The sequence below is a fragment of the Tribolium madens genome, unplaced genomic scaffold (assembly GCF_015345945.1).
Source record: "Tribolium madens isolate multiple individuals breed KSU strain unplaced genomic scaffold, Tmad_KSU_1.1 Scaffold_91;HRSCAF=231;Tcas5.2_LG7, whole genome shotgun sequence".
NCBI classification, from domain to species: domain Eukaryota; kingdom Metazoa; phylum Arthropoda; class Insecta; order Coleoptera; family Tenebrionidae; genus Tribolium; species Tribolium madens.
In genome coordinates this window covers 1,452,977-1,466,609 of record NW_025401063.1, presented here as the reverse complement: position 1 = coordinate 1,466,609, position 13,633 = coordinate 1,452,977, and the positions used below count along the sequence as shown (strand labels likewise).

Genomic DNA, 13,633 nt, shown 5'->3' with positions numbered 1-13,633 from the left:
GGTATTGGTACCAAGGCTACGGGGGCTACCCCTACCCCTACCAGCAGTACCAATACCAGCAGCAGTACTGCATGGTGCCCCAGCAGGGGCAATGGACCGCCGCCCAGCCGGGGGGCCAGCAGCCCAACGTTCCCGTGATGTACAAGTATCCATCGCAGTGAGGACAAAAACGAATCGGTGGGGTGCAGTGTGTGCTGACTTGATTCTAGTTAAGAGACTAAGAAATTACATATTTGGATAATAATATGTAGTTGGCATCATCAACGCACTTTGGTTTCTTCAGACTTGGGTGTGTGCCGCTCATAGGAGTTATTTTTCATACATATTTTTGTATAGTTGGTTGCGTTTCTATACACCTTCATTTTTGTATATAGTTGATTTCAAAGTGCGATTGGTGGTCTTAAACTGATTATGCGTGATACAATTTAGTTGTCTTTTTTTCTCTCATTGAGTGACTGTGGGTGGACAAATGACGAGCGTGACAATTAAACAGTTACTGTAGATTATGTATAATTAGGTTAGACAAACACACTGTAATCATTAATATATCACGTTTATCTGAATGATTTTATGATGATGCGCATGATTGTCTTTCCAACTGAATAAGACAGATTTTATAACAAGAAATAATAATGTATATGCTAGTTGTTAATAAAAACTTCAGGTCTGGGACCTTCTCTTTCCTTTCACACCCAATTTCATCCACAAATTTCGTTTTTATTGCTATTTTGGCTTTGCGCCCAAATGTATGCAACCGAATATACACCAAGCGCGCCACCAACCTCAAAACATCCAATTTTACCACTTCAAAGTCGTCTTTTATTGTTCATTAAACACCAAATTGAGCAACAATTCACTGTTGTTAATAAAAATTTTAGGTCTGGAACCTTCTCTTTCCTTTCACACCCAATTTAACCCAAAAATTTCGTTTTTATTGCAATTTTCGCTTTGCACCCAAATCTATGCAACCAAATATACACCAAGCGCGCCACCAACCTCAAAACATCCAATTTTACCACTTCAAAATCGTCTTTAATTGTTCATTAAACACAAAATTGAGCAACAATTCACCGTTGTTAATAAAAACTTCAGATCAGAAACCTTCGCTTTTCGTCCAAATGTATTATGATATCAAATATACACCAAGCGCGCTACCAACCCCAAAAAATCCAATTTTACCACTTCAAAATCGCCTTGATTGTTCATTAAACACAAAATTGAGCAACAATTTACCGTTGTTAATAAAAACTTCAGGTCTGAAACCTTCTCTTTCCTTTCACACCCAATTTAACCCAGAAATTTCGTTTTTATTGCAATTTTGGCTTTGCACTCAAAGGTATGCAACCAAATACACACCAAGCGCGCTTTCAACCCCAAAAAATCCAATTTCACAGTTGGAGACAAAATACTTTGGTCGTCACTTTTCTGACACTTTAATGTAATTCAAGCTTTAATGAATGACAATTTCAAATTAATGACAGCTATTATATCTTTCTAACAAAAATATGTACAACTTGTCAACTATGATTGACAATAGCTAAAAATAAGGTTAACAGTCTTAAAGCATGCTTTACAATTTAATGTCACACAAGGGACATTGACAACCCAAGTATTTTGTCTCCAACTGTACCACTTCAAAATCGTCTTTTATTGTTCATTAATCACCAAACTGAGCAACAATTCACCGTTGTTAATAAAAACTTCAGGTCTGAAACCTTCTCTTTCCTTTCACACCCAATTTACCCCAAAAATTTCGTTTTTATTGCAATTTTGGCTTTGCACCCAAATGTATGCAACCAAATATACACCGAACGAGCCACCAACCCCAAAAAATCCAATTTTACCACTTCAAAATCGTCTTTTATTGTTTATTAGACACACAATTCACCGTTATTTCTTCTTGTTATTGATGGTGTGTACGAATTTGGTCATTTTCCGTATGGACTCTTGGATTATTTGGCACTGCCCATACACCTTGGCACAGTTTTTCCCCCCTAGCCCATTTCTGACGGCGTCGTGTACCACCGAGCCTTCGACCATCCCCAGGACCCATTGACTCGACGCCAACCCATCGATAATCTTATCACTGCTCGAACTGTGCCCCTGTTTCACATTTTGGGCGGAATTTTTAACGGCCCAACAAACCACTCGTTGTAAACACGACGTCGAGTCGAACCCATTTTCGCTCAAACTGCGGTCGAGCAGCTCCAAATAGCCCCACCAGGCTTGCCCATCACCTGAAAACAAAAAACGCGGGAGGTTTTAGTGAATTCTATTACCAACTGTTGGTTGGTAATTAAAAAATAAATTATTTTTACGCAAGTAATTGATTGAGGGGATACAAGACAAGTTTCAGTGATTTTGTTACGTGTGATTTGTGGTTTTATCGCGTTTAATAAATATTTAATTCGGGTACCAACCCCTAATTTCGAAAGTCACTATTGCGTGGAATGGCGGTTTTCGAGATCAAGTTGGTAGTCAGTATAAATGTCAAATTTTGTGTAAAATTTGTAAATTTTGTCCGTGTAAATTCAATATGGAAAATTATCTCTTTTTGTTGGAATTGTTCGTGGATACGGTGACTTTCTCCTCTAATCTCCCCTCGTACCCCCGCTCCGTGGACGTGGTGGTTTCCGGGGGCGTGGGGAAGGACATCAAGATGGACGTCTTCACAGTTCAGGCCTTCCCCGACTGTAAAACCCCCCAAACCGGCGTGAATCCCCCTAACTGTGTGTTTCAGCCAACGAGGAGCAAAAAGAAATGCAAATGAACTGCGGCAGGTCCACCCTGTTTGCCTGCACCCCCGACGACCTCCTCGCCAAAATCAACTCGCACCCCTTCGAAATCGTGGTCTACATCAAGAATAAGCCCATTGGGAGTGCCCCCATTTACTGGACGAAGGATTTTTACACTTTGGTGAAAAAGTCGAAGGAGACTTTTGGGGTTAAAGGCCCCGTTTCGATGCAAGACCAGTTTTTGGTCAAGGAGAAGGACTCGAACAGGATCATGGGGGACATCAAGGCTAGTGTGAAACTGTCCGCTTTTGGGAACACTATTCAGACGAGTTTTCAACTTTTGAACAGCGAACAAGACGCCAAAAAGAAGTTTTTGATCAAGGGGGCCCGAGGGCAAACCACCTTCCAGTGCCAAAAGTGAGGCTTTCAATTGAACGAAAATGTTCTTTTTGAAATTAAGTTGGCAACAATGAAAAACACTGACAATTGATTATTTTTTTTTAATTGTGACCTGTGATTTTGAAATTAAGTTGGCAATATTGAACAACAGACATGAAAATTGTCAAATGTCATTGTTATTCAAAACATAGTCGCAGGCGACTTTGATTATCTCGTTGATGCATGCAATCATTTAATTGTAACCTGTGATTTCGAATTTAAGTTGGCTACACTGACAAAACGGAGACATGAAAATTAACAGATGTCATTATTATTATATCCTGCCAACTTAATTTAAAAATCGCAGATTATTATTACTATTATTATTTCGATGACTTATTTTTTTAGGATGAATAGAGTTTTTTATTGAGGCCTGCGATTTTAAAATTAAGTTGGCAACACTGAAAAACAGAGATGAAAATTGGCAAATGTCAACTTAATTTAGTAGCAAGCGACTCTTGAATTTTATTTTTTTTTTTTGTAATATATAATTGTGAACTGTGATTTTGAAATTAGGTTGGCAACATTGATAAACAAAGATGAAATTTGACAGACGTCAAAGCTGCCAACTTAATTTAGTCACAGATTTTGGTTATTTCGGTGATTTTTATTTTTTTTAGGATGAACAGAGTCTTTTAATTGTGACCTGTGATTTTGAAATTAAGTTGACAACACTGAAAAACAAAGACATGAAAATTGGCAAATGTCAACTTCATTTAGTAGCAGGCGATTTTGATTATTTCCTTGACTTTTTTTTTCTAATGTATGCTGTCTTAATTGTGAACTGTGATTTTGAAATTAAGTTGGCAATATTGATAAACAAAGATGAAATTTGACAGATCTCATTATTATTCAAAGCTGCCAACTTAATTTAGTCACAGACGATTTTGATTATTTCGTTAACTTTTATTTTTTTAAGGCAAATGGAGAGTTTTTTAATTGTGACTTGTGAATATGAAATTAAATTGGCAACACTGAAAAACAGACATGAAAATTGACAGATGTCATTATTATTCAAAGTCGCCAACTTAATTTAGTCGCAGGTTAATTTGATTATTTCGATGACTTTTATTTTTTATGATAAGTAGTCTTAATTGTGACCTGTTATTTTGAAATTAAGTTGGTAACACTGAAAAACAGACATGATGTCATTATTATTCAAAGCTGCCAACTTAATTTGGTGACTTTGATTATTTCGTTGACTTTTATCTTAGGATGAATGGAGAGTTTGAAATTGTTATTTGTGATTTTGAAATTAAGTTGGCAACACTGAAAAACAGACATATGAAAATTGACAGATGTCATTGTTATTCAATGCTACCAACTTAATTTATTCGTCGGCGACTTTGATTATTTCGGTGTCTTTTATTTTTAAGGATGAATAGAGAGTCTTGTGACCTGTGATTTTGAAATTAAGTTGGTGACACTGAAAATTAACAGATGTCAATGTTATTCAATGTTGTCAATTAAAGGAGAGTTTTTTAATTGTGACTTGTGAATTTGAAATTAAATTGGCAACACTGAAAAACAGACATGAAAATTGACAGATGTCATTATTATTCAAAGCCGCCAACTTAATTTAGTCGCAGGCGACTTTGATTATTTCGATGACTTTTATTTTTTATGACAAGTAGTCTTAATTTTGACCTGTTATTTTGAAATTAAGTTGGTAACGCTGAAAAACAGACATGATGTCATTATTATTCAAAGCTGCCAACTTAATTTAGTGACGGGTGACTTTGATTATTTCGTTGAGTTTTATCTTTTTAGGATGAATGGAGAGTTTTAAATTTTTATTGTTATTCAATGCTACCAACTTAATTTAATCGCAGGCGACTTTGATTATTTCGGTGTCTTTTATTTTTAAGGATGAATAGAGAGTCTTGTAATTGTGTTTTGAAATTAAGTTGGTATCACTTATAAACAGACATGAAAATTGACAGATGTCATTATTTAAAGCTGTTAACTTAGTTTAGTCGCCGGCGACTTTGATTATTTCGTTGACTTTTATTTTTTTAGGATGAATAGAGAGTTTTTCAATTGTTATTTGTAATTTTGAAATTAAGTTGGCAACACTGGAAAACAGAGACATGAAAATTGACAAATTTCATTATTATCTAAAGCTGCCAACTTAATTTAATTTCGACGACTTCTATTTTATTAGGATAAATGAAGTGCGAAATTAAGTTGGCAGCACTGAAAAAGAGAAACATGAAAATTGACATTATTCAAAGCTGTCAACTTAATTTAGTCATAGGCCACTTTGATTATTTTTTGAATTATTATTTTCTTAGGATGAATGGAGAGTCTGACGACTTGCTCCCCCTGACTTGTCTTTTTTCCGACCAGCAGAGTAACAACCCGTCAAAAGACACCTCTTTGCGTGAAGATCAGCAACGATCATGGATGGCCCTGTTCAAGTCGACCCTTGACCCTCAATACAGCACCCTTCCTGAGGAATTTAACGTTGCCATTGCAAACGTTTTCACTGGTAAAAGTCCCTCAGCTCTCACATTCGACATTGTTTCATTGATGGAAAAACCGGAAGAGAACAAATACATCGATTTACGGATTCGCGGGGGTTCCCATGGTTTTATTTTCGAGTTTGAAAAACCAGCAGGTGATTCGAGTTTTCAAGAGATTAAATTCGATGCTGAAGAGCAAGATGTAGATGAAGAAAGTTTGACTATTGAGAAAATCAATCGAATGTTGTGTAAAAATAAAGATTGTCCGGCGGCGAAGAAATTTAAAGAGTTTGGAATCGGCCCATTGGCCACTACGAAGGGTCTTGGAACGGTTTATGGGGAACCATCATTGCCCATCACTTATGGTATAAGTCAAACATATGGTGTGTTTGATGAGTATGGCCCATATGGGTTATTTTCACGCCCTAAACGACCCTCCCAACCCTTCATTCCGAAAGAGGAGAAATCTGATTGGCACGAATCGTGTTGGAAACCTAAATCAAAGAAAAAAGAAAAACCCTGTGATTGTCACAAGCATGACCACAATTCGTGTTATTGTCAAAATTTCCCCTCCCCTTTACGTTTGACAGGGGGCGGAGTCTTGGATTACGACGATGTTAAGAGCCCCTTTCATGAATGTAAAGAGGTAATGGATCAATTTGACGAAGTCTTGAGGAAATATAAGAAAGCGTTGGGTCCTTGTGGTCAAGTCACGTGTCCTTTCGCCCCTAATGTCACTAAAGAAAGTTGTAAACAGCGTTGCCAACATGAACAAGATGTCTACTCGGTTGACAATGTATACAAAATGGCCGAACCGACGCCAACTGTCAAACAACCAGTCAAGGAGAAATTTAAAGTAAAGGGGGCTTGTGGTTCCACTAAATGTGCCTATGCTAAATACAAAAGGGGGCTGCAGGATGAAGACGCCGAAATGGAGTTGCAGTATTTGCCAGCGGCCCCCTCGGGACAGTGTGGACATCCTAAATGTCCCTATCCTGTTGAACCCGATCTTCCCCCCATCCATTGGGATTGTCCAGATCCACTCCCGAAAGGACGATGTAAAAATCCCGATTGTCCTTATCTCCCGAAGGAAATCAAGTGTTTGAATGCTGTTTTGGCAAAAGGACCTTGTGGGAATTTTAATTGTCCGTTCACACCGCCGCCTCCGTGTGATTCCCCCACATGTCCTTTTGCCACTAAGGAGTGTCCTTATGCGGAGAAGAGTGAAACTGAAAGTGTTTGTGAAAATCCCGAGTGTCCTTACGCTCCCAAAAAGGAGAATAGTTTATGTGATAATCCCGAGTGTCCTTACATGACGAAGAAGGAGCCATCTTGTGTGAAAAAACCGCCATCTTGTAGACCACCACCATATCCTACCAATCCTTGTCTTCAAAATCTCCTAGCCTACTATGCCATGATGACCGGAAACTGTGACTTGATGCGAATTTGTTATGGCGGACCTGAATGCCCCTATATGAAGGATCCTCCAAAGAAGAAACCTTCTCCCTGTTACATCCCAGAGGATCCCTGTGCTAATCCCAAGTGTCCCTATGTCACAAAAAAACCATCTCCTTGTTACCCCCCGAACGATTCTTGCACCAATCCCGAGTGTCCTTATATGAAGAAACCCCCCGATATGGAGTGTGGAGATTGTGAAGAAGACACCCAAACGAAAAATAGTGAAGATTTTTGTGGCAATAGTGAGTGTCCCTATGCCCCCAAAACATGTTTCGCTAAACCTCCTCCTTGTTATCCTCCCCCCAAAGAGGAGGTGTGTCAAGGACCTCCATGTCCCTACAACTTGAGTTGTTTACAAGCACTACTCCCTTACTTTAACCCCATAACGATATGTCCTGATGGTACATGTCCATATGGAGGGACCGGTCTCCAAGACCTCCTCCAATTGTGTATGGCAGGTATGGAGTGTCCCTCCATGAAACCTTGCCCTCCACCTGCACCCCAACCATGTATGGTGGAGGAAAAAAATGATGGTGATATATGTGCAAATCCCTCTTGTCCATTCAAGAGTGAAGATAAAACCTCCACTAAAGGAGGGAGGGAATTAAACGAAGGTGTTGAATACACGAGTGAGACACGTGTGGAGATTGATAATGCCCCTTGTAATAAGGGCACGTGTAAGGCAGAAGGAGGAGAATTAGTTTGTACTGAATGTCCCTGTCATCGTGAAACTGGCGGTTTTGAGGAGCGCGTATTGGAGGAGGGACTGTTGGAGTACAAGTCTGACACTAGAGTTAGTATAGATTTGGCCCCTTGTACTCCCAAAACATGCAAATCGAAAGGGGGCAAATTAGTTTGTGACGTTTGCCCTTGTACTAAGGGTATCCCCCACATGGGGTGTAAGAAAAAGAAGAAGAATAAAGGTCGGTTTGTGTACACGATCGGTGATAAGTACCCTGGGGTTCATATAGGTCACAAGGAGTGTGTCCTCCCGGGTTACAATGTTCCTCCAAGAATGGGGTGGTTGTGGAATATCTTCACTCCTTGTCTGAGGCTTAAACCACGACGTGGTTGGAGACCAGGAGCAATTTCTAAAATAGTAGCCGAAAGAATTCGGAAGCATCGTGAAGCCCAAGGATTACATATGTTAGAGTTGAAGGACTTTCGAAGGGGGAAGAAAGGTGGAGGGGCTTACGAGTCAGGCACTTCGATTAATATACAACCGAAACCAACACTTCATATTAAGAAGCATGATGGTTGCTATTGGATTACGATGAACCCCCTGAAGGATCCTCACACTTTGGTGGAGAATGAAAGTCCCTATATGGATTGTACTCCCATGCAGTTCAAAATTGTGAAGAATAAGAAAGAAGGGGAGGAGGGATACAAGTCGTGTTTTTGTGATGGGGAAGAAAATGAAGAGTCGTCGAGTGAGAGTGAGTTGGAGATTGAGTTTACTCCCCCGGCTGGGATTATACATCCTGAAAGGTTCAAGAGGAAGAGGAATGTGGTTCATTGTGATACGCAGTATTTGGCGACTGATTTTGAGGTTAAATCGGAGGGTGGGAAGAAGGGGAAAAAGGGGAAGAAGGATAAGAAAGGGAAGAAGGGTGGTAAAAAAGGGAAGAAGGGGAAGAAGAAATGATCTTTTCATTGATATGTGTGTGTGGCGTCTTGAATAAATAATTTGGCTTACCGTTTCGTGTTTTCTTGGACATGAGGAAGGCTATTGCCGGGATGATGATACTGAAGGCGAAGGCGATAGCCCCGGCGAGGACTACAGCCCCCACGTTGAGGTTGGCAATGGCACCTTTGGCCATATCGACGGATTTTTTCACCGGGATTGTGATAAATGGGACGTTGAATGCCAATTCCATCTAATTTTTTCATGAGAAATCGAATTTGAGAGAAGTGAAAAACTTACGCTGATGTCTCCGTTTTGTTCCGTGTTGAATGTTAGTAGTTTATAGGTCTTGGATTGGGTATCCATTGTGTGGTATTTGCCAGTCATGTTGTTGCACAAATTTTCGGAAATTAGGACTGAGATGAGGAGTAAATGTGTAATGGAGGGCATTTTAGTAGTGTTGATTTGAGCTCGAGTGTGGCACTAATGATACGTTTTGGGGACTTTCGTTGAAGCTTAATCACAAGTTATGCAAAATGAAGCCGAGCATGAATGAGGATGAACACAATACAACAAATAGAAAGTGTGAATTTTGTTGTTTGCATTCGGGATTGATTGTGTTTCTTGCACTGTCTACAACATCAGAGGTTTTTGCTATTTCATTGTTGGTATGAGTGAAATTATAAACATCTGAAACGATGTTTAATGACAACAACAAAAAATGAGGACAAAAGACAAATCTCACCTTATGATGTATAGATTTAGGCAAAAAAAGACAAAATCTATAATCGCCAATTATTTCTAAACTATTTGAAATATTACGGTTTTCTCAACACCAGTGCATTTCCCAGAACATTTTCCATCAGTCTGGTGCAAAAATAGTCTCACCAGAATTGACATGTGATTACAATTTTGATGCCAAAATTTTTGGGCCAAAAAATGAATTGTGAGATATTGGTCTCAAACTTATCTCATTTTATAGATTTCGATGCGCTGATTACGAATATGGCCGACTTTTTATGATAACTCTAGTAACAGTTGATTAAAAATAGAAAAATTAAAAAAATTTGATTTTTAAACGCATTTTTCTCCGAAACTATAGACTCTATAAGAAAAATTAAAGTACTATTAGAATCTGCTGATTTGCTTTCAAATGGTGTAAACCTGGAATCGATCAGTTACCAATCAAAACTTTTTATTTCTTTTTTTTAATTTTGGGTCACTTGTCGCTGTTTTGTCTTCTAGAGAGATTTTACACGAATTTCAGGCATTAGTGCTTTGTCTTCCGAGAAGAATTAAGTGCAACGAGCTGTATAATTGCCCACAATTATATTTTTAGCAAGTGGAAAGAACTTTTTCGATTGAATTTCATTGATTTTATTATTTTCATGATCAGTTTAGTATTTTACTTGCCCTAATTATTGGAAAATGTCTCAAAATCGGCCCTATTATCACGTAAGCCCCCCGAAGCCATGCACCGCGACACCGCGAAAGTGAAGCCTCTTTGATGAAATCTCAATTGTCCATTGTCTCAAACCAGTGAGTGTGTCCCCAACACATATATAAAAACCCTCACGACGTTTCACCTCACACACAGTGCGACAATGAACCCCTTGTGCTTGTTTCTCTTAGTGGTCAGCTCGGCTCTCGCCTCGCCCAAAAAATACCTCCCGGATGAAGGGTACGTTCCGATTTATCCCATCACCGAGTCACACGTTTCTCCCAGATTTCAGCCTTCCTCAGGGAATCGCTACTACGAGTCGAGTTTACCGGGGAACTCCTCCAAAGGGGTGGAGAAAAAGGACGATTCGGAACGACTCCGGTTTGGAATTCCGGTCACTTCGTTCGGAAACACCGGAAACGGGGTCCAGTATGGGGGCAGTGGCGGCTATGTCTTCAGTCCGATGAAGATCGACGTGGGGGGCATCGCCTTGGGGGCGTTGATCGGCCTGGGGGCGGTTTTGATCGTCCCCAAGTTGGCGGCGGTCTTCGCCGGCGGACACGGATATAGAAGTAATTTTCGCGACTTTGGGATTAAGTTGGCAACATTGACTGTCATTGCCAACCTAATTTCAAAATTATAGGTTACTTGATTTTTTATTTTATTTGTTGATATAAGGTTTGGAGAATGATATGTCGGCAATTACGGACGTTTTGGCCCGAATTGACAATTCTTTAGAGCAGCACAATATTGACAGTAGTACTTGTATGCAAAGAGTGATTTGTACTTATGTCAATGAGGCCCAGAGGAATATGATGACTGGTGAAGCCAATACTTTGGATCAGTTTATCTATGCTGTGGCCAAGTATGTGTTTTTTTTTTTGGTTATTTTTTTGTTTTTATGTTTTGTTTTAGTAATACTTTATTTTCGTTTATGCTTGATGGAACTGCAGTCAAGCAAGCGGTGGATATGGGAAAGGAGGGCGATATTGAAAAATGTTCCTCTTTGTACGCAAAATGTCCCATAAGTAAGGAAAATGTAATGAAGGTGATTGCAAGCCTACTTCCGGCTTGAATTTCCTGAAACTTATTTATTTTTTGTAGTCTAATAATTGAAATACATTTTTTATTATTAAAATGTATTTATTTTTTGTTAAAAATAGTGTTTTAAACGTAGAATTACTCACTGGACACGATGCAATCGTTTAAAATGCTCTATGATCAATAGTTTTTGAGTTATTGTGACAAATAAAAAAGAAATAAAGTTTTATTGAATCTCATCAAAAACTGACACAATATGTAAGACTGGATGGAGAATACGAGTATACAAACCGTTTTAATCTAGGACTCATAGTTTTTGAGATATTAATTTTTTTTATAAAAAACTAAAAATGGTTCTAGACCCGGAACCATTATCTGGAACGACTCCGGGTTTGCGTTATTAAATAGATAATTTAAAGCCGATTCTGATGCTTTTTTGTTTTTTGCTCCAAGTTTTATAGTTTTGGAGAAAAACGAATTTTAAATTTTACAATGTTGCCAATTTTCACTTTTTATACGCCTATTACGGCAAAACTATTGGAGCTATTGCAAAAAATCTAACACCATCATAATCAGCGTGAAAAGATCTATAAGATAGCATAGGTTTTAACTGAATTTATGACGTTTTTTGTGCGGTTTAAAAATTTTTTCTTTTTTTTCTTTTGTGATATGCGGCGAAACTATACCTTAGGGGTAAAATGTTTCGAAGTATTCGTACGTAAAATGTTCCGGGGAATCGATTGGTGTTGAGAAAACCGCAGAATTCGCAATTGTTTAGAAGTTATATCCGATTTTGGCTATTTTAACAAAAATCGAAAAAATTAAAAACTTCAAAATTGATAAAAATGCAATTCTAGCGGTCTGAAAGACTTGTAGAAATACAAAAAATAGACTTTCGAAATTTTTTATTTAAGTATGAAAATGTTAGATTAGAACAGAGATACCGGCCGGGGGCGTCGTGGCGCAGTACACACAAAAATAGCTCTTTTTTATTAAATAAATTATCTCATCAGTAAACATTATTATTATTGGTCAACTCGCCTCGGATATTCTCCTTCATCAACTGAAACAAACCTTACAATACTGCCAACTGTGCTCTTACAATTACCAAAACTCGGTCCTCGTACCCCAATCCGGGGATTCCCAAGACGTAACACAATTTCGTGAGGGCGGCTTCAGCTGTCATATCGTGTCCTGAAATAACGCCGATTTTTTCAAGGGCCTGAAATTAATTTTTCCAAAATTTGAAATTTTCAGTCACTGAAATCGAACCTTTCCCGTTTCGTAAGTCGCTGAAACGGTGCCTTGGGGGCACTGCGTGATGTTCACGATCACGGTGCCCCTTTTCACAGCCTCCTCGATCACTTGGAGCAACTCTTTGCGGTTCGAGGGGATGTTGCCCACGCCGTAACTCTGCAAAACGAGGCCCTCCACCGAGGGGCACTGCAGAATTGCCCTAAACTAAAAAAAAAATTAAAACGAAAAAAAAAATTAATCCCTTTTTTTAACCTTGACGAGCCGCACATGTGAAGATGTTCACATAATTGCCATGGAAACGTAACGAAATACATATGTAACCATAGCGACAAGCAAACAAAGTCAGTGGCGGGTGTCATATTTGTTCCAAAGTTTTTAATTTGTTTTAATTTTTTATTTTTAGTGTTACTTTGGACTTACCATGCATGGGGTGATTGTGGGGAAGAAGCTCAACAGCCCCACGTTGGCGTTGAGTTTCGTGTGGACTTGAAAGGGGGCTGAGGGGGGCAAAATGGCGTGTTTGTTGACTTTTATGTCGATCCCCACCTCGGCCAAGGGTTGGTAATTGGGGGAGTCGAAGGCGTTCAAATGTGTTGAGCTGATTTTGGCCGTTCGGTTGCCGCGAAGTAGTTTATTGGCGAAAAAAATGCAAACTTCGGGGATTTTGTAACACCCGGCGAGGATTAGGGACGACAAAATGTTGTCTTTTGCGTCACTTCGGGTCTCGAAAATGGGGATCTAAGGGGCGGAAAATCACTTTTTGGGGTTTTGGTGTTTATTTTACTGTCGAACGAAGGAAAAAAAAAAACGGGCCGGATCGGGGCTCGAACCCCAAACTTGTTTTACTTTGAATTGAAATAACCCGAAAATTTAAAATTTCACAATTTTCAGGTTTTCAAAATTTACAATATCGTCAAAGTAGGCCATTTGTTTTTTTCTCACTCTGTATGCTTTTGTTTATAGTTAATTTGTCACTAACTAAATCCGTTATACAAGGTGATCTTTAAAAAACGACAGGAACTGTAGGATTTTTATTTTTGGCCCGATTTCAAAAATTAAAAAACTAAATTCAATGGCTTTTAAAATAGTATAACCTGACAATTTTAGATTTTTTCTAAATGTCATAGTATATTTTGGGCTATAATCAACTTTTCAATTTTAAATAGGGACCCAT

General features: G+C 38.8%; 5 protein-coding genes across 5 annotated transcripts in view; 3 read left to right on the top strand and 2 right to left on the bottom strand.

The window, feature by feature from the left end:
• The window catches only part of LOC123011714 (nucleolysin TIAR-like), an 8,905-nt gene extending 8,233 nt beyond the window's left edge, over window positions 1–672 (top strand). Inside the window, exon 2 of the mRNA XM_044409298.1 lies at window positions 5–672. Coding sequence (XP_044265233.1) covers window positions 5–161 — 157 coding nt within the window. The 3' untranslated portion in view covers window positions 162–672. The remainder of the gene's footprint in view (window positions 1–4) is intronic.
• Window positions 673–1,721: 1,049 nt separating this feature from the next.
• On the bottom strand, window positions 1,722–9,368 carry LOC123011392. The gene is made up of 3 exons (XM_044408797.1): window positions 9,021–9,368; window positions 8,793–8,973; window positions 1,722–2,237 (listed from the first exon to the last, which is right to left on the bottom strand). The coding sequence occupies exons 1-3, from the start codon at window positions 9,168–9,170 to the stop codon at window positions 1,891–1,893; spliced, it is 678 nt and encodes a 225-aa protein (XP_044264732.1). The 5' UTR covers window positions 9,171–9,368; the 3' UTR covers window positions 1,722–1,890.
• On the top strand, window positions 2,468–8,791 carry LOC123011389. The gene is made up of 3 exons (XM_044408795.1): window positions 2,468–2,693; window positions 2,741–3,152; window positions 5,468–8,791. Exons 1-3 carry the CDS (start codon window positions 2,537–2,539, stop codon window positions 8,739–8,741), a joined length of 3,843 nt encoding a protein of 1,280 aa, XP_044264730.1. The 5' UTR covers window positions 2,468–2,536; the 3' UTR covers window positions 8,742–8,791.
• Window positions 8,925–11,344, top strand: LOC123011391. Its single transcript, XM_044408796.1, has 5 exons — window positions 8,925–10,259; window positions 10,318–10,401; window positions 10,447–10,733; window positions 10,840–11,026; window positions 11,077–11,344. Exons 1-5 carry the CDS (start codon window positions 10,228–10,230, stop codon window positions 11,234–11,236), a joined length of 750 nt encoding a protein of 249 aa, XP_044264731.1. The 5' UTR covers window positions 8,925–10,227; the 3' UTR covers window positions 11,237–11,344.
• A 748-nt stretch (window positions 11,345–12,092) lies between these two features.
• Window positions 12,093–13,633, bottom strand: part of LOC123010915 (L-asparaginase) — a 3,602-nt gene continuing 2,061 nt past the window's right edge. The window contains exons 6-9 of the mRNA XM_044408102.1: window positions 12,880–13,197; window positions 12,475–12,663; window positions 12,311–12,424; window positions 12,093–12,265 (exon numbers count right to left, since the gene is read on the bottom strand). Coding sequence (XP_044264037.1) covers window positions 12,212–12,265; window positions 12,311–12,424; window positions 12,475–12,663; window positions 12,880–13,197 — 675 coding nt within the window. The 3' untranslated portion in view covers window positions 12,093–12,211. The remainder of the gene's footprint in view (window positions 12,266–12,310; window positions 12,425–12,474; window positions 12,664–12,879; window positions 13,198–13,633) is intronic.